This window comes from Chaetura pelagica, unplaced genomic scaffold (assembly GCF_000747805.2).
Source record: "Chaetura pelagica isolate M959 unplaced genomic scaffold, ChaPel_1.0 scaffold192, whole genome shotgun sequence".
Classification (NCBI taxonomy): Eukaryota; Metazoa; Chordata; class Aves; order Apodiformes; family Apodidae; genus Chaetura; species Chaetura pelagica.
Genome location: NW_009952570.1, coordinates 1007621 through 1035026, shown reverse-complemented (window position 1 = coordinate 1035026; position 27406 = coordinate 1007621). Strand labels below are relative to the sequence as shown.

At 46.4% G+C, this 27406-nt stretch overlaps 1 protein-coding gene across 1 annotated transcript in view; it reads right to left on the bottom strand.

Moving 5' to 3' along the window:
- PCCB (propionyl CoA carboxylase, beta polypeptide) overlaps positions 1–24702 on the bottom strand; it is a 25281-nt gene extending 579 nt beyond the window's left edge. The window contains exons 1-13 of the mRNA XM_009993500.1: positions 24586–24702; positions 22476–22544; positions 20196–20252; positions 16817–16930; positions 14630–14740; positions 14227–14335; positions 13206–13326; positions 8409–8490; positions 5996–6119; positions 3485–3592; positions 2115–2215; positions 921–1019; positions 691–784 (exon numbers count right to left, since the gene is read on the bottom strand). Coding sequence (XP_009991802.1) covers positions 691–784; positions 921–1019; positions 2115–2215; positions 3485–3592; positions 5996–6119; positions 8409–8490; positions 13206–13326; positions 14227–14335; positions 14630–14740; positions 16817–16930; positions 20196–20252; positions 22476–22544; positions 24586–24639 — 1243 coding nt within the window. The 5' untranslated portion in view covers positions 24640–24702. The remainder of the gene's footprint in view (positions 1–690; positions 785–920; positions 1020–2114; positions 2216–3484; positions 3593–5995; positions 6120–8408; positions 8491–13205; positions 13327–14226; positions 14336–14629; positions 14741–16816; positions 16931–20195; positions 20253–22475; positions 22545–24585) is intronic.
- Between the last annotated feature and the right edge of the window lie 2704 nt (positions 24703–27406).

Sequence of the window (27406 nt, the reverse complement as noted above, 5' to 3'; positions counted from 1 at the left end):
GTTCAGCAGTGGTGGTTACAAGAGACACCCCTTGGCTTTGCACATGCAGGAGTCTGGATACTTTTCTGGCTCCAAGACTGACAGTCTGCTGCAAAACCAGAGGGACCAACACTGCATGGTAGCCCTGGTGGAGAAGAGCTTGGCTGAGGCTTCCCAGCTCAGTGCACTATTCACAGGATTTAAATGAGTTGCAAAACCAATCAGCAAAATCAGCCAGCATGGCTGGACACAGAGAGAGCTGAGTCCAGCCTACATAGCTGCCTTCTAGAGCACAGCTAATGCTAAAGGTAGAAGGAAAATTCAGAACTAAGAACAGTTGAGAAATTTACTCCAAAGAGTCCCATCAATGAACTGCACTGGACTCTGACCCTTCCTTAAGGCCACTGGTTTGTGTCTCAGACTGTCAAATAGATCATCAAAGCACATCTCTGAGTTTTCAGAGGTGTTCTAATATCTAGAAAATTGAAAATCTGCTTTTCAGTGCAGTCCCCACATCTCACCAGTCTCTGTCCAACCAAAGCTTTGTACCTGGATGTGTTTTTCCTTCACATGCTCAAGCCCTGGTTAAGCATCCCCTTTCTGAGCAGACACAGATGTGTGAATAACTGAATAACTTACTACCAAAAAGCTGAACAGCTACAAATGTACCTATGTGCAACCAGGGGACACAGTGTGGGGGAATAACTGTACCTCTCATGGCTGCAGGAAAGGGGTTGGCAAACTTCTCCACATACTCAGCCTCTGCACCCACCTCCTTCCCTCTGAAAATGATCTGGACGGCACCCTGGGAAGATGGAGGGGGAGTGGCAGCTCAGCAGGGCAGAGCTGCCTGCACCATCAGCCCCTTCCCCTCCCCAGCCCAGGAATGTGCATCCAGGGCAGGTGCTGCAGGGAGAGCCCAGCAGGGCTAGCTGAGGTACCTTGGCTCCCATCACGGCCACCTCTGCCGTGGGCCAGGCGTAATTGGCGTCGCCTCGTAAGTGCTTGGAACTCATCACATCGTAGGCACCCCCATAGGCCTGGAACAAAAGACCAAGGGACCTATTAGTGTGGGATGACCCCAGAGCAGCAATACCTTGCAGGCCTCCTGCAGTTTTTGCTATTCCAATGGCAAGCAAGTGGCACTCCTTTTTACCCCAACGGGGGCATGAGTGTTTCCATTCTGCTGCAACACACTGCTCGGACCAGTATCTCTTAACTAGAGCCACAAAAGAGCAGGGAAGGGGGTGCTGGTATCCAAGACCATTCATGGTAGCAGCTGGAGAGGAATGGGTGTACACCTGGAACACCAGGCCTGCAACCTGCACACACACCAACCCCCTGTGTGCTCCAGGCAGGGAAGGGAGGCCACAGACTCTGTGCTGGGTGGTGCTGCCAGCCCTGATGAGCAGGCACTGCAGGGCTGCAGCACAGCCGGCTCCAGCTGTTCTGCAAACTGCAGCAGGGCTACAGGCTGGGGAGCTACAGGATGGTGATATTCAGGAGACCCAGAGAAGGCAAAGGGACCAAAAGAGGGGAAGTTCATTTATCTTTTTGCTGTGATAAGGCCAAAGCCCAGCAGAAAAAAAAGCAAGGAAAAAGCTTTTTAGGACCCAGCAGGTCCCCTGAGCTTATGGCAGAATGGTGTCTGGTTCCTGATGGAAAAAGAGAGAGGAAGAAAATGAAGTAGACTATAACAAAAGTACACAGAAGAGGAACCATGAGTGTTACATCTGCAAGCAAAGCAGAAGCAGCTACAGCTGGGACTGGTTGTGGGAAAGGAGACTGAAGGGGCAAGGACAGAGAGAGCTGCTGCGTGCAGACCAATGGCACGTCCTCAGTGAGACAAGCTGGGTGGCACAGGACAAACACCTGACTGAGGGCATTCCAGGGGGACAGCAAGGAGCAGAAACGTGCCAGTTCAGAGGAGTGCAGAGACCAAAGGAATGAAGGAGCAGAGGGAACAGGCTGAGAGTAGAAAAACCAGCCTCTTGGAACGTGACATCAAGAGGTGTTCCCAGATGGGGCGAATGGAGGTTGTGACAAGGACAGATGGACAAAGCTTCACATAAGCTAACACTGCTACTAGTGGAAACAGGAACTCTGAAAGAACCCAGGAAATAGTGCCCACTGACCTTCCTGGTGATGATGGTAATTTTAGGCACCGTTGCTTCTGCAAAAGCAAACAGCAGTTTTGCACCGTGGCGAATGATTCCACCGTACTCCTGAGCTGTACCTACAAATGACAAACAATTCTTTTCACTCCAGGGAATTGTCAAAAGGCCTGTATCCAGTTTGGCTGTTGCCATCATCCATTACCAGCAGCAAACCTAACATATTACTATTGTAGGTAATATTGAAGACAATACCCAGGAGCAACTCTTCCAAAACCTTCTCATCAAATGAGTCTGTATTTGTACACAAGGTCACAGAACCAGAACACTCAACAGATGGTCTCTTCCTAGGAACTAAATAGTTACATAATTTTCAAGATTCCAAATGTGACCAGCAGTGAAAAACACAACTTAAAGTCACTTCCCCAGAAACCTACTCTGCCAAACCTCCTTTTTCTAGCCCATCCTGAAGGCAGCCTGGCTGCCCTGCCCAGGACCTTTTAACTGGAAAATGCCTTGGAGTGTGGAAGACCACAGGCTTTCAAAGATCCAGGGAGGGGGTGGCACCTATTGGTTCTGTAACTCCAGGGATGAGCAGACTTGTTGGAACACATCTTCCCGAAGCCCTGAAGTGCTGTTCCTGGTGCTGCTGGGGGCAGCAGCCTCCCTGACCACAGGACAACCTGCAGTGCTGCCCTCTCCTGTAAGCCTGCTCTGTAACAGGGTGCTGGACTGCCTTCCACAGCCTCTGGGGAAGCCACAGGCTCTGCAGGGCCTTCTGGCACCACCATCCACCACACAGGCCTCTGAGTAAAACAGCACCTAAATAGAACAGCTGAGCACTTAGAGGGACATGAAGGCTTGTTATAATAAAGAAAACACTGTCACTTCCAAACTGATTATGACAAGGACACTCTCTCCAGGGAATGCAGTTTTATTTTGGACAGGCAACAATCCAGCTTTGGTGGGATTCCAGCTGGCAGGACGGAGCTTTCCAGAGCATGACACACCTACAGCCTGGCAATCGGCTCATCCCAGCAGCTCTATCCACCTGCTGGGCCCTCCAACAGGACCTTCCTGCAGGACCTGGCCCCTCCCCAGGACAGCCCAGCAGTGCTCTGGGAGCTCAGAACACACCAGCAGCACTGTCAGTAGCACTGTCAGTGCCATCATTAGGCACCTATTTCATTTTCCTGCAATTTACTGCATATTTCATTATCTTTTTGTAATAACTACTGTACTTCAGTACAGTTTCTATCCCAAAAAGTGGATTTTTAAAACCCAGCTTATTTAAATTTCTTACAATAAAGGTCTTCTCAGATGGTTTTGAAAAGGGGTTTTTAGCACCACCAGCACCCTGCAGGGAGCTGAAAGAGACTGGCAAGGCTTACCTGGCAGGAATCCAGGCACATCCACAAAAGTGATGAGAGGGATGTTGAAAGCGTCGCAGAACCGAACGAAGCGGGCGCCTTTCACAGAGGAGTTGATGTCCAAGCACCCTGAGGAACAAGGGCCAAGGTTTAACCACTCCAGTGAGCCCCTCCTGGCAGGAATTCAAGGCAGTGCTCAAAATCACACTCTGCTTTAGCTGCCATCAGCTTAACCACAGGATCACAGAACTGTCAGGGCTGGAAGGGATCTCTAGAGACCATCTAGTCCAACACTCCCACTGCAGTAGGATCACCCAGAGCACATTCCCCAGGGCTGCATCCAGGGGGTTTGAATATCTCCAGAGATGGAGACTCCACACCCTCCCTGGGCAGCCTGTCCCAGGGCTCTGTCACCCTCACCATAAAGAAGTTTCTCCTCATATTTCACTGGCACTTCCCACGTTCCAGCCTGTGCCCATTGCCCCTCGTCCTGTCCCTGGGCACTGATGAGCAGAGTCTGGCTCCATCCTCCTGCACCCACCCTGAGATACCTACAGGCATGAACAAGGTCTCCCCTCAGCCTCCTCCTCTCCAGGCTGAACAGCCCCAGCTCTCCCAGCCTTTCCTCATCAGGGAGATGCTCCAACCCCCCTGTCATCTTTGTTGCCCTCCCCTGGACTCTCTTCAGCAGTTCCCTGTCTCTCTTGAACTGGGGAGCCCAGAACTGGTCCCAGTTCTCCAGATGTGGCCTCACCAGGGCAGAGCAGAGGGGCAGAGTGACCTCTCTCAACCTACTGGCCACACTCTTCCTCATGCACCCCAGGATTCCACTGGCCCTCTTAGCCACAAGGACACAGTGCTGGTTCATGGATCATTTACTGTCTATCAGGACTCCCCAGCCCCAGCCCTCCCAGCCTTTCCTCATCAGGGAGATGCTCCAACCCCCCTGTCATCTTTGTTGCCCTCCCCTGGACTCTCTTCAGCAGTTCCCTGTCTCTCTTGAACTGGGGAGCCCAGAACTGGTCCCAGTTCTCCAGATGTGGCCTCACCAGGGCAGAGCAGAGGGGCAGAGTGACCTCTCTCAACCTACTGGCCACACTCTTCCTCATGCACCCCAGGATTCCACTGGCCCTCTTAGCCACAAGGACACAGTGCTGGTTCATGGATCATTTACTGTCTATCAGGACTCCCAGATCCTTCTCCTCTGAACTGCCTTCCAGCAGGTCCTGCCTTAGCCTGTATTGGTGCTTGGGGTTCTTCCTTCCAAGGTGCAGGACCCTGCACTTGCTCTTACTGAACCTCATGAGGTTCTTCTCTGCCCAACTCTCCAGCCTGTCCAGGTCAAAAGGTTAAAACAAAGGCTTATCTGCAGCTAACATGGAGATAATCTGCCACCAAGTTTTGCTGCCTTAGAAACAAGATTAGAGTACAGGCTACACTCAACGGTCACTCATTTAATTCTTCTGACCACTATGACATAGAGGCTTTCTATCTCAAAAAGTAGCAGTTCAAATTCTATTCTTGAAATATATTTTCCCGTAATTTTGTCTTTACTGGTAGTTTTTTTTTTCAGGTCAGTCATCTCTCTCTCCACAGTTCTCCATTAAAAAAATAATAATAAGCAAGAGAATTTTAAAAGACTTTTGAGAAAGATCAGTAATTTTTTTAAACATACTGCAGAGTATTTCTGTCCTTTAATAAGTGCCATTTAGAATTATGGGCTGTTTTATGTTCCTTAAACCTGAACACATTTAATCTATGAGTATCTATCTGAAATGTTGGTTAAAATGGAGAATATCAAATAAAGATAAAAGTAATATCAAAACCTGCTGACTGTCCAGTATTTTGATGGTCACATCTTGTCAAGATTATCTAAAGAATAAATCATCATACTGGGTCATCTGATTTAAAAAAAAAAAAAAAAAAGGCACAAAAAATTAAAAACAAGGAGAAAACCAGGAAGTCCTAATTAGTGAAAGTCACCTCAGAAATTACCTTAAGGAGGGAAAGCAAAATCCCTTGGCAGTTGAAAAGGATTTTATTAGCTGTAGGTACATGTTGTACCTTCACATCTGAATTATTGGGAGGTCATGACTTCTCAGGCCCGAAAGGTTTACACTGTTCCAGCTCCAGCAAGTTGATAAAAAAAACAAGTTCCCTCACACTGCAGAAGAGCTTTAGGTGTTCCAGTGCTGCCCAGTAAGTGCAGTTTCCATATTAACCCAGTTAATTGCAGGCTGCTGCTGCCACCTAAGTGGTGGCCTCCTACCCACCTACCCTGTTCTCCACTGAGTCACCTGGGAGCAAGACCACCCTGTAGAATCACTGAAGCAAACAGCTGTGTTTCCAGTTAGTTCTACCACATTACACATGCATTAAGTGAGATTGGAGACAAAAAACAGTAGGAAAAAAGGGAGAATGAGTGGAGGGATGAACCAGAACATCATCAGTCACCCTCACAGCCAGCAAAAGAACAAAGCAGAGGAGGCACAAACACCATTAAAAAGTGTCACCCTGGCACAGCTAGCTCACCTGATGCCACTTTGGGTTGGTTGCCCACGATCCCAACAGTCCGGCCATTCATCCTGGCAAAGCCAACAATGATGTTTCTGGCATAGGAAGGCATGATCTCAAAGAATTCCCTCTCATCAACAATCTGCAAGGGAGGGGCAAGCAGAGCCCTTAGGAGGACACACACATACATATTTGTATCTTTACATACACAGGCAGATGCCAAATCAGTCTTGTTGGTATCAGTTTTTTAAACATTTCAGAATTTGCAGATTTTTAAAAAAAAACAACAGGTGGGGACAGTGGAAGAAAGAAACTTTTAGTCATGGTTGCAGCCTCTGTTCCAGGAAGTAACTAGTGCTGCTCTATCAAAACTGCCACTTCATCATTCCAGCAGGGAACATCTCTGGGACACTTCCTCTGCAGAGAGCTTGCCATAAATTACAACTTTGAATCAGATGTTAAGAACTTCTTTCTTGTAACTTAATTATTGGCAGGCTATGCTTTCAAAGAACAATTTCTAGTGAGTAAAAGCAAATGGTACTTCCTGGAGCTCAGAAACTCTCCAAGCCACATTTATGATTTACTCTGTGCAGGTTCAGAACCCCCTGTGAGCAGAGGCCAGTGCAGCCCCTGCTGTGCCCACCCCCCCGAGGGCAGCAGCAGAGCATGGAAACACAGATCCCTGCATCACACTCTCCCACTGGAACCCTGCTCAGCTCCCTGTGCAGCTGGGGCTGCACAGTGACATCCAAGCTGTGACACAGGAGCCACGTTCCCACGGTCCCAGCTGGGAATGATGTGTGGAGCAGCAGCGACACCTACGCACAGCTGCCTCCTGGCTCCTGGAATGCCTTGTTTCCAGCTAGTCATGGCAACCTTGCCTACCCTGGTTGTTCCTGAGACTGAGGCAAAAGAAAAGTTGGGGAAGATTTACATATTATTCAAGTAATTTTATTTCTTCCCTTCTCAAAGCCTGCGGGAGGGTTTGGGGGGTTTTTGTTTTTCCTAATTCACATAAGAAGTATCATTCTGGTTGGAAAAGACCTTCAAGATCATTGAGTCCAACCACCACCCTAACTCTGCAGTGTTAAACCCTGTCCCCTGGCACCACATCTGTCTTCTTAGAGGTCTCCAGGGATGGTGGCTCAACCACCTCCTCAGACAACCTGGGTCACCAAGTCCAACTCCTGCCCCAGAACAGGACAACCCCAAAGTTCACACCATGTCCCTGAGGGTGTTGTCCAAGTGTTTCCTTAATGTTGTCACCTCGGTGCAATTCCTGCTTCCCTGGGGAGCCCATTCCAGTGCTCCACCACCCTCTGGAACAGGCAGTACTTTAACATAGATCAGACAGTACTGAAATTCAGAATGGCAGAACCCAGAGAATAAACACATCCTGAGCTTGATTTGCCACTAACATGAGCCTAAATGCAGCCAGCTGCAAACTGACCTGTGTGAGCTGAAAGGGTGTGTGGGGAGAGACAGACACAACCTGCAAAGGTGCTACCACCACAACTGAACTCCCCCTCATTTGCATGTGCTGCTGTGAGATGGAGTTGGCCCCAGCTTATCACCCCCACCAGAACCCTGGGTCATCTGCCATTTGACATTTCAGTGGTGGAAGCAGCAGCTGGAAAATTTAATATTAAAAACCTGGACTCTCAGGGTGCTCCACAGGGGCCTGTAACAGTTTCATATAATAAAACTTGCTTTTACAATCATTTCCCTCTGCCCAAGAGTTTATAATGTATTAAGTTGTTAAAACTGAAAAAGTGAAGTGCTCAGAATTAGGCAAGAGAAGAACCATCATTGCCTCTGCTGCTTTAGCAAAACCTCCATTAATTAGACAGTGCAACACTGGCTTTCAGGCTTTTTAGAAAGTACTAAGATGTTTCCTTCCCTGCCACCCCCTCAGGAGATCTGTCTCCCTTAATGAAACTTTAACCTTGGCATTGACAAGCTTCTGAGTGCTTGACTTGTAATTTTAAAACTGTATTTTTTTATTGCTTGTATATGTAATTCTCTGTTAGCATAAAGAGAAGGGTGAATCCTTGCATGTAATTTATTACCTTTTATAAAAAAGTGTCAGAGTTCAAACAGGTGCAGAGAGGGGGCAAATGATAGAACACACACAAGGTGGGGAAAGAGATTGAAACCTCAGAGGGGAAAGTGAATTACAGCATCTGTTACCTGTACAGTCGTGCTTGCAGCATAAGATGTATTCTGGAAACAAACCTTAGGATTCCCTTCATCTGCTAAAATACTTATTTTCTGTTGGTTTTGTTGTCCCTGCATTCAAGGCTACTACATGGGTAAAAACAGTAACTTGTGAAGACAAAAAAAAAAGTATCTTTGGCTTCTCCCCATGATTTACACACAGCTTATCATCCATCCCCAGGAAGCTCAGCAGAGCTCACATGGGCAGACTTACGGCGTGGATGATGTCCAGCATGTCATAGGCCTTGGTGGATTCCACTGGGACAACTGTGTCCAGCTCAGGAACCAAACGGTCACTGCAGAGAAACACAGAGCAGATGAACACCAAGAACAAAAGCTCAGGTAACCAATTCCACCTCTCTGTGGCCTGAAGGAAACTGCTTCTCAAATATGGGGACCAGAAAAGGCCTCTTTGTCTCAGCCAGTTGTGCCTCAGGCCAGGGGGACAAAGACCTGACACATGTCTTCCCAACTGACACCTCTTCCCAGCAAAGACACTTCTGCTTCTGAAACCACCTCCTGGAAATACCAGTTCTCCTCTTTGACCCTGCGGAGGAACTGGAGAGGCAGGAGTGCTACAAAGGAATGTCTGAGGGGCACCAGGGGCACTGGACACGGTGCTGACACAGCTGGGACACAGGACAGGTCTGGGTAGGGACAGAGCCTGGGGGGCAGGGGCAGAGCAACCTAACCCTCCTTGTCCCCCTGCAGAACAGGGTCTCTCCAGAGCAGAGCAAGGCCTCCAGTCCACACCAGGACCTGCTGTCCATGCTGGGCACACCTGGCTCTGAACACCCCTCACCACACTGACTGCTTGGTCACCAGAGAAGCAGAGCTTCAATGCCCCCGGCTGCTGCCCATCATGCCTGCCCTTGGAGAACCTCTGCTGTTACCCTGCTTAACTCAACACTGGGACTCTTCACCTGGAGCTTTACATTTAATGAAATGGTGCCTCCCTGCCAGCAGCTGGTGCTACCAGTTCCCACCACCTTTGATCACATTAGCTCCACGAAGGACCTGCAGGCATCAGCATTCCTGAGCTTTGGATTAGTTCACAGTCCCAACAGGGGTGTCAGTTTGTGTGAGTCACCACTGAGAAGACTTCAGGGAGTCTTACATTTGTGCTATTTCATAAATATACTGATCTGTATTTGTTATAAATGGTGTTTCTGTGGAGTTCTTACTGAATTGTAACAATGCCATGATGCGGTACATTGAAGCAAGGATAACACAAGGCTCTAGACACCCAATCTACAACTGAAGGAAGGGAGCAGCAGTTTGTCAAAATCAGGCAAAAACTAATAACTGAGCCCCAGGGCTGTCACTGCTCCCTCACCCACAGGACCAGAGGTACCTCTCCCTGCTGAGAGAGCAGGAGATACAACTATTAATAGAATAAAACTGACAGCAACACCTCACGTATTTTTTCCACATGACTAAGAGCATTGTGTGCAAATATTTCCCTAAAATGATGTAACAAAACCTTAAGTCAGTGAAAGGAACAGATTTTAATCTCAAGCCACAAAAGATTGTAAAACTTTTCTTTTTCCCTAAGGTAGCTGTGAATGGGCTCAAAGTTTTGGTCATTACCTGTGGCATCCCAAAGGATAAGGAAAGTGGCAAAATGGAATTATTGCTCCCCTAAATTCACAGTTCTGTAGAGTATCAAAGGAAATTACAATGGCATTAAAGTGAATAACCACCATCAAAAGGAAGACATCACCCAATGACACAAGGTTTAAAATCTCCTTCAAATCTTTACAGATATAAGGGTATCTGGAGCCTGCCAGTAGAGTCACTGGACTTAAAGAGGTTGAGAACTTCTTCACAGATGCCACCCATCAGGAAGGAACTGCTGCTCTGACTCTTTAGAACCCAGGCACTGACAGCAGGAACTCCAACTGACCCAAGATGCAGCAACCAAGACCGACATTTTTCACTAGGACACAGCACCTACCTACCAAGAGGACAAAAAAAACCACCAACAAACAAAGGAAAACAAACAAACCCACCAGCTTCTGGACTTAACAATGAAGACAAAGGTACGTTACATGTAATTTGCATTATTTGTGGTAATTTTTTGTGGTGCACAAATGATGCAATGAGAGAGCAGTTACTCCAGAAGGATGGGCTCTGGCTGGAGCAGCAGGAAGAATCAAACACATCATTGAAGACAAAAAAAGTCTATTAAGATGTCAATCTGTCCAGATGAAATATTAGCAGTGTAAGCATGAAGACCACAAATGGGAGAAATACTGGAGATGCTGCTAAAAAACCCAGCAGATTTAACAATTAGAGCTGTCTTCTCGTGTACAAAGACCACTAAATTGGAGTTCTGAGGACAAATCATTGAGGATTTATTACACCGTGATCCTCTAATAATGTATCTGGTGTCACATAAAAGATTGTCTCCCTTAAGAAAATAAAGAACTCATCTCTCATACATTAGCAGCTGTAACGTGACTGGCAGCTTCTCACAAGAAAATAAACCGCTTGTTATAGGATACACTGATCTTAAAAAAATGGAGAGTTGTTTCTATAATTAAATTAAAATATCCCATTCAAGCCTCTAGAGGGCAATTATCTGAGTACAACTTGTTGAATGCTTAGAAAGAACCTGATAACCTCACTGATTGTCCCTAAAGTTTACCAAATAAATTAAGAGATTGGTATTACCAGTGAAGAGGAGAAAAGGGACAGGGGATCTTTTCCATGCTTTGTAGAGCAAGTCAGGAGCTTTGGAATGTTGCTAATATGAAGGACAGGAACATAGGCACTCTACATCCCAGGGGACATCCTGATCTCTAAATTGGAAAGATATGGATTTGATGGATGGACCACTTGGTGGATAAGGAAATGGCTGGATGCACTCAAAGAGTTGTGGTCAATGGCTGGATGTCCAAGTGGTGACCAGTGACACATGGTGTTCCTCAAGGGCCAGTGCTGGGACCAGTGCTGATTAACATCTTTGTCAGTGACGTGGACAGTGGCAGTGAGTGGCACCTTCAATGAGTTTGCTGCAGACACAAAACTGTGTGGTGAGGTTGACACGCTGGTAGGAAGGGACACCACCCAGAGGGACCTTAAGAGGTGGGCCCATGCCAACCTCATGAAGGTCAATAAGGCCAAGTTCAAAGTCCTGCACCTGGGTCAAGGCAATCTCAAGCACAAATCCAGGGTATGAGGAGAATGGACAGAGAACAGCCCTGAGGAAATGGACTTGGGAGTGTTAGTTGATGAGAAGCTCAAGATAAGCTGGCAATGGGCCTGAAAGCCAATTGTGTCCTCCTGGGTTGCATCAAAAGAAGTGAGACCAACAGGTCAAGGGAGGGGATTCTCCCCCTCTGCTCTCCTGAAACCCCACCTGCAGTGCTGTGTCCAGTTCTGGTGTCTCCAAGACAAAAAGGACATGGAGCACCTGGAGAGAGTCCAGAGGAGGCCACAGAGATGATCCAAGGGCTGGAGCAGCTCTGCTCTGAAGACAGACTGGGAGAGTTGGGGTGTTCAGCCTGGAGAAGAGAAGGCTCCAGGGAGACCTTAGAGCCCCTTCCAGTGCCTAAAGGGGCTCCAGGAAAGCTGGGGAAGGGCTTGGGACAAGGGCAGGGAGGGAGAGGACAAGGGGGAAGGGATGAATACTGGAAGAGTGGTGATTGAGGTGAGACATGAGGAGGGAATTGTGGAGTGTGAGGGTGGTGAGAGCCTGGCCCAGGTTGCCCAGGGAAGCTGTGGCTGCCCCATCCCTGGCAGTGTTGAGGGGCAGGTTGGATGGGGCTTGGAGCAACCTGGGCTGGTGGGAGGTGTCCCTGCCCATGCAGGGGGTTGGAACTAGATGATCTTTAAGATCCCTTCCACCCCAAACCAGTCTGTGATTCTTTCATTTGCTTTGGTTTGTCACTATAAAAACAGAACAGTCTTCCAGTTTCATCAACTCCTAAATATCCATATTTTAGAAAAAAATAGGACCAGTCACTGATTGACCTGTCTGTCCATCCTCTAAAAGCAACTGGCAAATTTATTTCTCTAGTAGTGAACAATGCATTTCAGGTACTGGAGGAATGATCTGCAAAATCCATCCATAAAAACCTCCCCAGACAAACTGTTTCAAAGACATTGCAAAGAACAGCACAGCAAGAAAAGAAGATGATCTGCCTGGCTCACATGTTAAGATCATATGTGTAAGGACTGCAAGATCTAGATCACACAGCATCACAGAATAGTCAGGGTTGGAAGGGACCTCTGAATATCATCTAGTCCAAACACCTGCCAGAGCAGGGCCACCTAGAGCAGATCCTACAGCAACATGTCCAGGTGGGTTTGGCATGTCTCCAGAGAAGGAGACTCCACAACCTCTCTGGGCAGCCTCTCCCAGGGCTCTGTTACCCTCAGAGTAAAGAAGTAGACACAGGCAGCTGTGGAACTGAAAGGAACAAATTCTGTCTCTTCTAGCAAGGCTGCCCACTCATCCTGGCCTGTGATGGCTCTCTGGCTGTCCCTCTATCTCTGCAGGAAATTCTCTGATAAAAAAGGCCATAGATGATGGTTTTCCCCTCTTGAAGTGACTCAAGTCCCTCCTTTGTTATGTTGCCATGAGCCCGAGACATAAACCTTGCAGCCTCTCTTGCCTCCTGGTTGCTTCCCCACCTGTGACAAACAGACCTTACGCAACAGACACACAACTGACAAGCAGGGGAGTTCTCCCCAGCTTTGCTCACTGTGCTCTCTGCTGCCTTGCTGGTTTCAAAGGGCTGTGACACCTCTACAGGGATCACTTCTCCCCCCAGTCTGTGCGCAGCCTAAATAACACTGCTCCCAGAAAATAATACTACATCAACCAGTGAGCATGTGTGTCTGTACGCAGGCATGTTGAAACACTTCCCAGATTCACACACCGCAAGGCAGATTCATCAGCCATGATCCCAGGCCCAAAACTCATCTCTCCACACTCCTGGAGCCAGAGAATCCATGAAAATCAGCAGACAGAGACCAGAGGTGTCAGGCAGCCTCCTCTTACCTGGGATCGTGGCATTCACAGATGGGTGCTGGGTCACGGTTGCTAAGAGGTAAATAATTAAAGAACTCTCGGAGATTAAGTAGAGCATCTATATCGTTTTCAAAGGCTCTGTGAGCAACTCCTGGAAAGAAACAGGTAAGCAGTTATTGAAATTATTTTGCAAGGTTTCATTTTCAAGTATGTACCAATAAGGATACAAAGAAGTAACAGCAAGAATTTTTAAACTCAGGCTGTTACCAATCAGGAGTTTGAAGGCACCAAATTTGACCAGCTAAAAACATCTAGAAAACGTGTGGCTGAATCAGATGTGCTGCTTAACAGTTCTGGATTTCTGATCTCATCTTTAAAACCATGTAAATGGGTTTATCATCTGTGACAGACCTAGCTGGATCCCAGCCTTCTGCAGTTCAATCCAGGTTACTGTGCAGCACTCAAGCTTTGCTCTGCAAGCTCTCTTAAAAAGGCTGGATCTAAGCAGTGTCTGTGAGCATGGTTTTGGTTCACCACCAGTTCAGTTCACTTAGAATTTGAGATCCCACATTTGTTTTGAGCCTCAAGAAGATTCAGGAGTCAACAAGTTTTCCCAGAGGAGAAAATGAAACACTTCATCTCACTTGGTTTATGGTTAACAAGTTCAGTCAATCTTGTCAGGAAGCAAACAAGGGATTGTTAAGAATCTTTCAACCCATGCAGATTTCTGGACAGCAAACAAAAAAACCCCACACCATCCCAAGGCTGGTTTGCTAAACCCAGCTGTGACACCCTTCACACTTCCAGAATTTGTTATGGATTTGCTTCTTTTTCCAAATCCCAGAACTCTCCCACAGTCCCACTTTTCCTATTCTGATTTCCATTACTAAGGACTGGCAAGAGAGCCCTTCACAGAGTAAGATCCTGTGCTGGAGTTTTATCACTTAGAGTCACATGAGTGCAAAATCTGCATGAGACAATGAGCTGTTGAGCTAGAACAATTTTACTTTAAAGAATAGTTAGTGTGTTAATTAAACCACCCAACTCTCACCAGATACAGCAGTGTGTGTCTTGGCACCTCCAAGCTGCTCTTGGGTGACATCTTCATTGGTAACAGACTTAACTACATCAGGGCCAGTGATGAAGAGGTAGGAGGTATCCTGGGGGAAGGGAAAAAGCAAAAGCTCACAGGAGATGCTAGAGCCAAGCTGCAGAAGCACCTAAGGAAAGCCTCAGTCTAGAGATTTCCCCCAAAATAAGAAAACAGTAAAGCAGAGGGAAGGATTTCTTCAAGATCCTTAATTATGTGAAAACTCACCAGAAAATACGGTTATCCACACGTTATTTGGGAAACTTATTTCATGAAAAATTAGCTTAATCCAGAGCAGGACACCATCTCAAAAAAAAACCCTTCATGTGGTCTCAGCTTGTGTTCAGTTTTACTCCATCCTCACCTTCACCATGAATGTGAAATCAGTCAAAGCAGGTGAATACACAGCTCCACCAGCACAGGGACCCATGATAAGGGAGATCTGTGGAACCACCCCAGAACACAGAACATTCCTCTGCAACACAAAAAGACATCTAGTTTTACCCAAAAAAAAAAAAAAAAAAAAGTGCATCTTTTAAGTCTGTGCACAGATTCTAGAAGAATTCAACATCACAAAAAGGAGAGGACAGCTTGCTGGGACACAAACAACAGGAGAGAAAGTCTTGATGCAAATAGAACCAAAGTAATTTTTTTTGCTACTGTTTTGCTTTTTTCTATTCCCATACATTTCCTACATCATGAAATGGCTGCAAAAGAGTCATAGAACAATGGAATGGTTTGGGTTGGAAGGGACCTTGAAGACCATCTACATCCAACCCCCTGCATGGGCAGGGACACCTCCCACCAGCCCAGGTTGCTCCAAGCCCCATCCAACCTGCCCTTCAACACTGCCAGGGATGGGGCAGCCACAGCTTCCCTGGGCAACCTGGGCCAGGCTCTCACCACCCCCACAACAAAGAATTTCCTCCTCATGTCTCACCTCAATCTCCCTCTTCCAGTTTTCATCCATTCCCTCTTGTCCTCTCCCTTCCTGCCCTTGTCCCAAGTCCCTCCCCAGCCTTCCTGGAGTCCCTTTAGGCACTGGAAGGTGCTCTAAGGTCTCCCTAGAGCCTTCTCTTCTCCAAGCTGAACACCCTCAACTGTCTCAGCAAGGCCCTTGGATCATCTCTGTGGCCTCCTCTGGACTTTCTCCAGGAGCTCCATGTCCTTCTTATTTTCGGGGCTCCAGAACTAGACACAGCACTGCAGGTGGGGTCTCAGCTGAGTAGAGGGGGAAAATCCTCTCCCTGGCCCTGCTGGCCATGCTGCTGGTGTTGCAGCCCAGGACGTGGTTGGTTTCTGGGCTCCAGCGCACAGAGCTGGCTTGGAACGTGAGACCTCAACAAACGTTGCAGGAGTAAAAACTTCCGTGAACCTGGAGTGAACGTACCTGAAATTTGAACATATGGGTACACTACTGCTCAGAGGTTGACTTTACTAACTGACTGTGGCAGAGAGTCTTTGAAAACCAGATTCCTGCACCAGCTTGAGTTTCACACACTGGCGAGTTCTTGCTGTTCACCAGCAGGGATGGCACCGTGTCCAACTGCTTCTTGCTCAACTGGATTACAACTGACTCCTTAGCTGTTCCACTGCAACATCCCAGCTTGTGCTAATGCAAAAGACTATCAGCACCTGCCTGCCTGCTGGCATTCCCACTGGAAGCACAAACACTGTCACATTTTGTGCACCTACTTTAAATCTGTGTTTTGGCAGACATGGAAAATAATGTAATTTCAGGGGAAGAACAATCCCTAGCAGCTCTAGAGGGAAAATTCTTGCATTAACCACAAAAACACTATAGAAACATCAAACTCACCAGCCCAACTGGTACTGCATGTCCTCAGATAGTGAGGTTAGCACTGCAGTCTGTTCCTGGTTTGCATCTTTTTTTCTTCAAAATTTTTACCCCCCCTGACCTACCATCTTGACAGAACAGGCACTTGATGCTCCTGACAAGAATTTTTCAAGTTTTCTTCAATTACATAGTGTTTGATTTACTTTAAGTCCCTCTTTCTGCAGTGTAAATCTTTCACCTCTTTACAACCTCTTCAGTTGCACAGGATCATGAGGTCTCCCCTCAGCCTCCTTTTCTTAAGACTAAACAGCCCCAGTTCCCTCAGCTGCTCCTCAGAAGACTTGCTCTCAAGGCTCTTCACCAGCTTGGTTGACCTTTTCTGGGCATGCTCCAGTGCCTCAATGTCTTTCAATATATATAAATATATACACTACATACATATACACACAATATATACAGTGAAACTTCTCCAGAGCTTTACACTGGATCCCAGTGTGTGAGGAGGCTGAGCACTGCCTTGTTCAACAAAGAGGTACATGAACTGAGAGGTCCAGTAATTTGCCCAAAGAGAACCAAGAGGACAGTCCAGGTCTCACAAGGACTTGGACATGCTGCTTTATCCACCAGGTAACACTGGCTGAAATAGGATGATGATAACCTAGAAGTTAACTTACAATCATAGACTTAAGTAAAGAAAGACTTTGTCCATCTGTGTGTATGCCAAGCTTCCAGGTCATCCTGCTGCCCACTTACCAAAAATATGTCTGCATAGCCTGCCAAGGACTCCACTCCCTCCTGGATTCGGGCTCCTCCAGAGTCATTCAGCCCAATCACGGGTGCTCCAACCATGGCAGCTTGATCCATAACCTGGTGGTGAATACAAATTCCTCATTATTATACCTACCTAAGCTAAAATCCCAAAGCGACCAACCCCAAAATGTGCACCCCTAGAAAAAACATCTGTATGTGCCAGAATGTGAAGGGTCTCCACAGGACTCAGCTTCTTTAGTGGTATGAACTGTCACAGTCACTAACTGCTTACTGGGGTATCACGTTTTGACTCTTCAGGCTGGAGGCTAAAAAATATACATTTAATCCCTTTCACGACCTTTAAAATTAATCTGCTTTACTAGCTGGGCATATCCCTACTCACACTGCATTATCCAAACCCCAAGCTAAGTGACAAAATCACAAGAGTGTGGACCAGAGAGGTCCAGTCTGTCTCTGCTCATAACAAGTCTCAACTGCACCTTCAACATTCCCTCATATCTGTCTAATCTGATCTTAAAAGTTTATTGCAGTGGTGATCATGTAATCTCCCTAAGCAGTATATTCTAATGCTTGATTATCCTTCTTACAAGTTCTTTGAGAAGACTAAACTAAATCTTTCCTCTGGAAATTTAGAAACACTACTTCTCCTGGCAGGGAGAGCAATTAACTACTTCTTCACCTCTGCTCTCACAAATATTGAAGGACTTCAGCTCTCCCCTCAGTCTTTTTAGTTCCCTCCATGTTTCTAGACTAAGCACCATCAGTTCAGTCACACTTTTCTTTCACCAGCCTATTTTCTAGATCTCTGATCATTCTGGTTACTTGCCTCAGGATCATTTGCAACAGCCCAACAGAGGCTTAGGTGGGAGGACTGAATTCCTTACATTCCTTCCATAAAATATTCCTGCTTAGCAGATCCCAGTGGAATGTTTGCCATGTTCATGACCCTACAGCACAGGCCTAGTGTGTTAAGAGAGGCTGTAGCATTATGATCTGCTTTAGCTCCTAAACAATTTTCTGTAAAACTACACACTCTCAGTGAATCCCCATTTTTAATGTCAAAGGTGCTTTCTCTGCCTGATATCAGCCCTTCCAATCATTGCTACAGAACTACATCTTATTTCAGATAATCTTTAACTTCTTAAGATGCTTAAAACTTCAGTCCTATCTTTCAGAGTGCTTGCAGGATCAACCTTGAATGTTTTATTGCCTAGAAACACAGTAAACAGACTCAGTCCTATTCAAATCAACAGTTTCTCAGCAGCAACAGGACCCCAGCCTGAACACAGGTGGGTGACAGGGCGACAGTTGTCTCTGCACAGCTCTAAGTGGCCTTGCTCCTACTCACAGCCATTCAGTGTAAAACAGGGGCTCTTCAGGCTGTGTGCCTGCATGGCCAGTTGAAAGCTGAAATATTGCTGTGGCAAACACTCAGGGTGAGTTCACAATTTAAATGCAATCCCACAGGTAAAAATCACCTGGCAAACTGAGGCTGTAGCCACGAGTGGCCTCGTTTGCTCATGTGAACATTGCACTGGGCTCTCCCAAATGATTTCTCAGAAATCAGTGGTGTGGGCATTTGCTGCTTCTTCCTACAAGGCCTGTTATCTTCACAAGTTAGTGAAACAAGTTCACTGACACTTTTTGCTGTTTTCCAGGAACTCATATATGGATTAATTCTTTATTTCAAGCTTTTCCAGATACTGAAGCTCGTCCTGGAGCACATATCAATATGCACACTAATACTACTGAAAATGTATTCATATATTTGAGACCAGACCTTTTTTTTTTTTTTTTTTGCCATAGCAGTATTTGTAAGGAACATTTCAGGATTCATTCTCAGAAACACTTTTCTTCATCTCATGGATTCACCAATTGTCTTGAAACATGTGATCACAGACACACAAGTACACAGGTTTAAAGAGTTCCCCACCACAAGTGGGCACCTCTTACTCAGAAGAGCCACACTAAAATCTCTGTAACTTCAAGGAAACCTTTACAGCCATTTTATGTGGTCTGAAAGGCCAGAAGGCTCTTCTGAAAAAGTAACAGGCAACCTGTAGCCCAGACCTACCTAACTGGGAGCTTTGCTGGAAGCTGCCAGGTTCTGCTACCTCTCTGCAACTTCAGGAGAAAATCACAAATGGGAAATGATGCAGATCTCCAGGGAAGCACAGCTAAAGGAGAGTAACTTCATGTCCATGTTCCATGGAATTTTACAACCCTGAAGCCCCCAGTAAGGTCATCTCTCTCAGAACACACTTCTGCTCCCCAGAACTCAGCCCGAAAGGCACCACCAAGAGCAGCAAGACAGATCTCACAGCACCCAGCCAGTCTTCCTTGAGCCTGCAGCCTCAAAGACTCTAAGACCCAAAGCAACTGATGCATCCAGAGCATTCAAAATCTGGAGCCCACCAGACACTGATGTCAACCAAGAACAGTACCAGCTAGGAAGGACTCACATTGTTCTCTAGTTCTGCTACCAGCACTCTCCCTGCTTCTTCAGAAATAAGAGTTAAAAAAGCAGTAGAAAGCATCCCATCTTTCCAGTACCATGACAAGGAGACACTGCAAAGCTCCAATGTGAAAGACATTATCAAGCCTTTTCCAATAAGACTTGGTAAAACAAATTAGTTATTAACCAGACCATGATTTCTAGCTTTATACCTCCTTCCTGCTGCAGAGTCTATGCCAACAAGTAGTTCTTTCCATCAGGAGAAAATGCCTTGCAGACCAAAAACCCTGATTCTCTACCTAGAAAACTCAGGAGCCCACACCAATGATCACTCGTGCATGAAAAGCTTCTTGTCCTCCTGAACCCTGGAATTCAAATACCAGCACTTCCAGTGAGACAAGCAGACAAATGAGAGTACACAGCCACAAATGCCTGATAACAGATGGGCTGAGTATCAAGGTGACCTTCAAGTTGTAAGACTGTTTATCTTCACATAGTTTACTTGTTCCACTTGCTTTTTATAAATACTACACACTTGACATACCACAGTTTATAGGAAAAAGTGCCTCCCAAGTAATTTCACATCTCTCCAGTAGACAACAGCTATTTAATTTATATTGGTAGTTTCCAAGTCTCTCTTGTCTTTTGTAGTACAGTAAAAAAGGCAACTTAGTTTAAGTATTACTTGGAAAAGCTCTCTTATGCTTGAAAAGCTTCCACAGGGAACCTCTCTGCTCCCCTGTGCTTTCATATTTTAACTGACAGGAGGAGACAGGCATTTGCAGGTTGCCTAGAGTCTATAAAGTCAGTCACAAACCGTCTTCTTCAAAGTCATTAACACAACAGAGTGAAAAAGCAAGATGCTGAAAATTTTCTTTTGTTTTATTTTCTCCTGTGAAGTATTACCTTGCAGATCTTCTGGGCATGAGCTCCAGATAAACTACCTCCAAACACAGTAAAATCCTGGAAGGAAAACAGATTTTCAGATTAGGGAAAAAATGTCAGGAAAATGTGGTGAGTAAACACTATAATCCTACAATGCAAGTTGGTATGCTACTCCAAATCAAACTGACTCCTTTACTGCAGCCTGCAGATCAATCCTGTTCACTCCAAGCTTTAAAACCCAAAGTCTCTTTTACATGCATTTGCCAGTAGATTCTATGTGAAAATCACAAACTCACTATGTCCCATTTGCTTTTTTTTTTTTCCTTCACAGAATCTTTCTACAAAGGTATGGTCCTCTTTCATGGGCAGTATCAATACTGGAGTAGTCTGGAGAAATTTCACCTGTGAGGAGAGTCTCACTGCCAGGGGCAGCAGTAGGATATATGAGCAAACAGGCAGAAATCACAGTCTGAAAGCATGCCATCATATATTCATGAGTTACACTTCAAGACTTCATTATTCTTCTGTGGGTGCTACAGGGACTGTTTCAGCCAAAACTGGCTGTTGATACTACCCCCTGGCCTGAGACGTGAGATCCTGAACAATGAAAAGAGTCCAGAGGAGGCCACAGAGATGCTGGGAGGGCTGGAGCAGCTCTGCTCTGGAGACAGGCTGGGAGAGTTGGGGTGTTCAGCCTGGAGAAGAGAAGGCTCCAGGGAGATCTTAGAGCAGCTTCCAGTGCCTGAAGGGGCTCCAGGAAAGCTGAGGAGGGACTTGGGACAAGGGCAGGGAGGGAGAGGACAAGGGGGAAGGGATGAAAACTGGAAGAGGGGAGATTGAGGAGAGACATGAGGAGGGAATTGTGGAGTGTGAGGGTGGTGAGAGCCTGGCCCAGGTTGCCCAGGGAAGCTGTGGCTGCCCCATCCCTGGCAGTGTTGAAGGGCAGGTTGGATGGGGCTTGGAGCAGCCTGGGCTGGTGGGATGTGTCCCTGCCCATGCAGGGGGTTGGATCTGGATGATCTTTAAGGTCCCTCCCAATCCAAACCATTCCATGGTTCTATGACTCTTTTGTAGCCATTTCACGGTATATGAAATGTATGGGAACAGAAAAAAGCAAAACAGTAGCAAAAAAAATTACTTTGGTACAAGAGGCCCTGGGACTGATCCAGAAGAGAACAGGGATATTGACACCTACTGGCACCAATAAGCCCAGAGCCAACTTCTGGTGAGTTTCTCCACTGTTTTCCCACAGAGTCCCACTCTCAAAGGAGCCTTAAAAGCACATTTATTTTTTTAAAGAAGTGTTTCATGAAGGGACTAATTTAAATTCCTTTAATATAAAACCTGCCCTCTACTTGTGTTCTAAAATAAAGACCTGTGTTTAACTTCTATCTTATGTTCTGACCCACAGAACATTATCCTTCCTTGGAAGAACTACATACCCAAGACCAAGAGGCCGGGCATGTGACTTGCTCCAAGGTGACAGCAACTATCATTTGGGCCATGAGAGCAAACTGAACAAAGGCCGCTTTGTGCCCCAGAACAGAGAAGCAAGTTACCAAGGATCTGAAAGAAAGCCTTCTCTCGCTGCATTAAGACTAACCAACATTAAATCTCTACCTCGAAATATTTGTATTTTAATATAAAAAGTATATCCTACCTATTTATATACTTTGTATCACAAGCCCTTCAACTCAGCAGAGTTCGAATCTGAAAACAACTCAAGGTGGCTCCAGTGCCCTCTATCATGGATTCCACTCATTGCAACTCCAGCTGACACCTCCAGCAAACAGCCCCAGTTCCCCGAGGATGTTCTTGGAACTCCAAGACCCCCTGACACTCCTGGGTCTCCACATGCCTGCAGGAGCTCATCCACACACATCCAACTGCAGGAACAAACCAAAGCTTCCAACTGCTTTCAGCACAAGCACACAGTGCTCAGCGACTTCTCCATTGATTAATTAATCTTACCAAAAACATGTTTTTGAGGGACTCCTTCAGTCCCTCAGCACATCAACATCCAGTGATATTATGTTAAAGTATTAACAGTTTATTTTTTCAAAACATTCCCACTGGCTCTGCATTCATCATTCATTTCACCCACAGCTGCATCTCCCACCCAACAAAGATTTTAGAAGTGCTTTTTTGCTTTTCCTTGCCTGACACTGCTTCCTCCCCTGGGATGTTATGTCTACCTTATGCTTATTGGTAGGAGGTGAAGAGGTACATGACCACACTGAATTACTATAAATTTATTTCCAAGGAAAGTTCCTGCTATTTAAAAACCAAACAGAACCCCACCTGACTGAAAACATAAGCCAATCTTCCATTAATCCGTCCACGGCCGGTCACCACACTGTCCCCAGGATACTGCATTAAAAAACAAACACAGTCATTACAAATAAGAAGTTTTAAAAATTAAAGTGGCAATGACATCCACTCAAAACCCCACAAACTTATGCTGAGTACTAAGTCAAAGCTAAGACTGGTTCTCCAAGAGGGACTGGTCTGTGCTTTTGGCAGTGGTGGCTCCACAAAATTCTTCTCCAGCCCTGGAAAGGAAAACCAGAGATAATATCATATAAGTTGTGTGTTATTGTCAAGATTAGTGAATTTTGGAGTTTTTCTTCAAATTTCAGCACATCTGGAGCTAAGGCAAATCCTCAGAGACACAACGTACTTTCTGTTAGGACCAGCTGGTATTTTTGAAAGAATAGAAAAAGCACACAAACCTTCCTTAAGGTGTTGATACAGAGAAAAAAAACAACCCTGGAAAGGCAAAAAAAATATAATTACAGTCAACTCAAATACTTCAACTTGACCTGTCCCATTTTTCAGTCTGTAAATAAGGGAAGAAGAGCTGGAAGAGGAAATGGAACCTGTGAATCTTAAATCTGCTTATCTATATTGTCTCACTATTAAGAATAGGAAATATATATATATATGAAAAGAAATATATATATGCCTTTCAAGACAACAGTAGAAAAGGAACTTTATGGGGCTGTCATAAAGGAATTCCAGGCATTTAAATGCTTTTTGTTGTTTCGTATTAAAAACCATAACAAACCTAAACAGTATATTGTGCAGGGCTGACTCTAAGGGCCATTTACACTCAAGGTGATTAGTTCTCAGGAAGGTCACACCAGTCAGGGGACTTTCTCAGGCTGCACAGAGAGCACTGCTCCCAACTCCAGGCACACAGTCAGCAGGGAACACACCTGTAGCTCCCACCACTGTCTCTGTCTCAGGTAGATGTTCCCTACAGGCCTGTAGAGCAGCCTGGATGTGAGCACAAGTCTCACCCTAGCTTCAGAAAGTTCCAGGAACTCGGAGAAATTCAATGCTAAACTACTACTCCAGCTCACTGGCCACAGTTAGGTCATCTGTTGTGAAACTGTGCTCTGTAAACACAATCTGCAGCTCACAGAAAAGGCAAATTCTGAAGGACAAGGAAAAAATTTAACCCTCTTGTCACCCTCAGGACCTTGCTGCTTCTGCTATCTTTAGAAACAGCAATTTGTTTTCAGAACTGTGGGATGCAGCATTGAGTAGCATGATGAGAGGTAACATAGGAGTTATTTCAGTTTGCGGGGGAACAAGGTGAAAAATGTGTTAGAAAATATGCTTTTCCCTACACTCAGTGAGTGGGGAGAATGTGCAGTGTGACATGGTTCCCAGCACCAAGTCCCACCAGTCTCCACACTACTAAAGCCAGTTCACACTGGCCAGGCCACCTGCACCAGCCCCTGGCACAGCCCAGCCTGCTCCCTGCCCCTTTCTCTACTAACTGCAACAAAATACTTTCCAGGCATCAATGTCATGGTGAGAGACTTCAGAGCAGCCTTATATTTTCCCTCCATGTGATGAACCCCATGTACCATGTTGGTTTAGGATACCCAGCTGTGTATTTGAAAACTGCCTCAAGAAGCAGACTGCAACTTGCTAACAGACCAGATTTTAAGGCCCTGAGGGATATTATGACTCTAGAGTTTGGCAGGCTTAAACATGGATCTGAGTTATTCCATCCTGGAACTCCAATGCTACCTGGAGGGAGGCAGAAGTATGTACCCATGTTTGTTCTTCATATCTGAGGTAACTGACCAAGTTGTACCAATCAAGCTCTGCAGCCTCCTTTATTATTTAAAAGACAAATCTAAGATAATATCCAGGGAGGTACTTGAACCAAACAGGTGACCTGATAAAAAAGATATTGAGTTTAGACAATGGAAAAGTAAACTACCTAAGCTGTTGAAAGAAACTGAGAGTAATAAAAGGAAATGTGTAAAACAAAAAAGAAAGAAAACAAAACAAGTAACAGAAATTACATGTGGACAGAAGAGCCTGTTTTCAACCAGATGGTTGGCTAAAAAGCCAAGGAAAAACACCCAAGAGTTAAGTGAAATAAAAATACCTTATTCTTATCAGAGTCCATCCCAAAGTCAGAACACCTGTGTTCCACAAACATGTCATATTCATCAAAGCTGTCAGGGTCCAAGAGTAAAAGAATCCTTTCTCTTGCTGTCAGCTTTCCCTGAAATGAAGCAACATCAATCAAGCCATCAGGTGGCTCTGGCTGTTCAATGACCACCAGCAGATGCAGTTTAACCAAACACAGCCTCCCTTCATGTGCTACATTCAGTCCATTAAGCCAACTGCATGGCCTGAAGCTGGAAATAGCCTACAATAATTATCCTCCTCAAAAACAAACATCACACCAGACAGGCCTTGAAAAGAAGGCTGACTACTGGAGCAGCACCCCCAAAAGATAAAGGAAGCAATCTCAAAGTCTCTTCAACAAGACACAACAGCATCACAGCTATTTTTGCCCACACATTTAAATGCTGCAATTAAGGCCTTTGTTCTACTCTTGAAACATGGAGCCCTTCCACAGCCAAACCCCTCCTTTACCAGCAGTTCAAGGCTCAATTCACCACGCTAGATATTTGGTTGCAGCAAAAGGATATTCTGACAAAATCCTTTTATTCTTTTTCTCTGACACTGATACAGGCAAAAGGCAAGTAAGGGCCAAGAACATAATGAATTGACCAGAGAGTAATTTTTAATATATCATTTACAACAAAACTGAAAGAGTTATTGTCTGTATCATAGAATCATAGAGACTGGTTTGCATTGGAAACGACCTTCAAGATCATCCAGATCCAACCCCCCTGCATGGGCAGGGACACCTCCCACCAGCCCAGGTTGCTCCAAGCCCCATCCAACCTGCCCTTCAACACTGCCAGGGATGGGGCAGCCACAGCTTCCCTGGGCAACCTGGGCCAGGCTCTCACCACCCTCACACTCCACAATTTCCTCATGTCTCACCTCAGTCTCTCCTCTTCCAGTTTTCATCCATCCCCCCTTGTCCTCTCCCTCCCTGCCCTTGTCCCAAGTCCCTCCCCAGCTTTCCTGGAGCTACTTCAGGCACTGGAAGGTGCTCTAAGGTCTCCCTGGAGCCTTCTCTTCTCCAGGCTGAACACCCCAACTCTCCCAGCCTGTCTCCAGAGCAGAGCTGCTCCAGCCCTCTGAGCATCATGATGGCCTCCTCTGGACTTTCTCCATGAGCTCCATGGCCCCCTTACATTAGGGGCTCCAGAACTGGACACAGGGCTGGAGGCAGAGTCTCACAAGAGCTGAGTACAGGGGGAGAATCCCCTCCCTGGCCCTGCTGGTGACACAGCCCAGGACGCGGGTCGTTTCTGGGCTCCAGCACATGTGGCCAGCCCATGCTGAGCTTCTCTGTAACACAATCTGCTCCTGGATCACACAGCCTTTTCTGCTCATCTTCATGCAGACTGGAGGATTCAGTCAGTAACCTGTGTTGTACTTCAGTGCTACTGCTAAAAGCAATCAGACTGCATGCACATTTTGCTAGCAGCATATTGAAACTGTAGGTGCTGAAACTGTAATTTCAGCAGCAGGCTGTGCCCAGTGCTCTGACAATCACAATTTCTGCTATTTTTTTTATCTGACCAGATCTCCTCCTTGCCCTTCCTTCCCCCTCCTTTTCTCTCCATACCCTTCTTTGTTCCTCCTTTCCTCTCCTTTCCCTTAGGCATTAGGAAGAAATTCTTTACTCTGAGGGTGGTGAGAGCCTGGCCCAGGTTGCCCAGGGAAGCTGTGGCTGTCCCATCCCTGGCAGTGTTGAAGGGCAGGTTGGATGGGGCTTGGAGCAACCTGGGCTGGTGGGAGGTGTCCCTGCCCATGCAGGGGGTTGGAGCTGGATGGTCTTGAAGGTCCCTTCCAACCCAGACCAGTCTGTGGTTCTACAACTCTATGAGATATGCATGCCCCTCAGTACCAACAATGGCATGCAGCAATAAATTATTCAAAGTTCCTTTTAACTTAATCTCCCAGACAAATTTGTAACTTCCAACACAGGCAAGCATCTGTCTACAAAGGTCACCTGTCTTCTTTAGGGGATGGTGTGACCCTACCTCAACATGACATCTAAACACAGCTCAGTTTCCCTAGAAAACTTCTGACCAGCAGGTCAAAATGTTTATGAAAATCCACAACTGCAGGGAAGACCAACGTAAGCCACACATCTCATCCATGGCATCAGACGTTTGAGGCCCCCTGACATGCAGAAATGCTTGCATATTGGTGTGTCAGTGCCCTAAACATAACCCAGTGAGCCTGTAATTCTTTACAGATGTTGTGTAACTGCGGGAGGGAAACAGCTGAGGGGCAAACTGCTCATCTCTGTAGTCTTCACGCAGATGGCTTTTAGCACTAGACAACGTGGTACCACTAGGTCCTTGCTCTAAACAGAAAATACATCCCAGCAGGAAACAACAAACAGAGAAAGGAAAACTATGTTGCTACCCTCCTCAGCATTCCCTAAATTCCTAACAACAGAGGGAAGAGACTAAAAAGAAAACGCAGCTGTTGTCATCCTCCCCATCTGCCTTTGCCTGAATTCCACTCTTCCAGCTCTTTTATCTCCGGGAAGGCCAGCTCAGATTTGCAGCCGAGGATGAGGCGGCTCCCAGGCCCACCCCGGGGGCTCCCGCAGCGCTACCCCCGCACCAGCTCCGCTGCGGGGGCTGCTGCCCTTGAGCGGCTCTTCCTCCTGCCCGGAGTCACGGATAACAACGCAGCCTTTTAGCGCCGCCTCAGCGAAGCTCCCCCGCGAAAAGGGCCCCGCAACGGAGGGCAGAGCCCGGCGCGGGGAGCGGGGCAGGGGCTCAGCTCCCCGGGGCTCGGCTCCCGGGGCTCGGCTCGGCTCG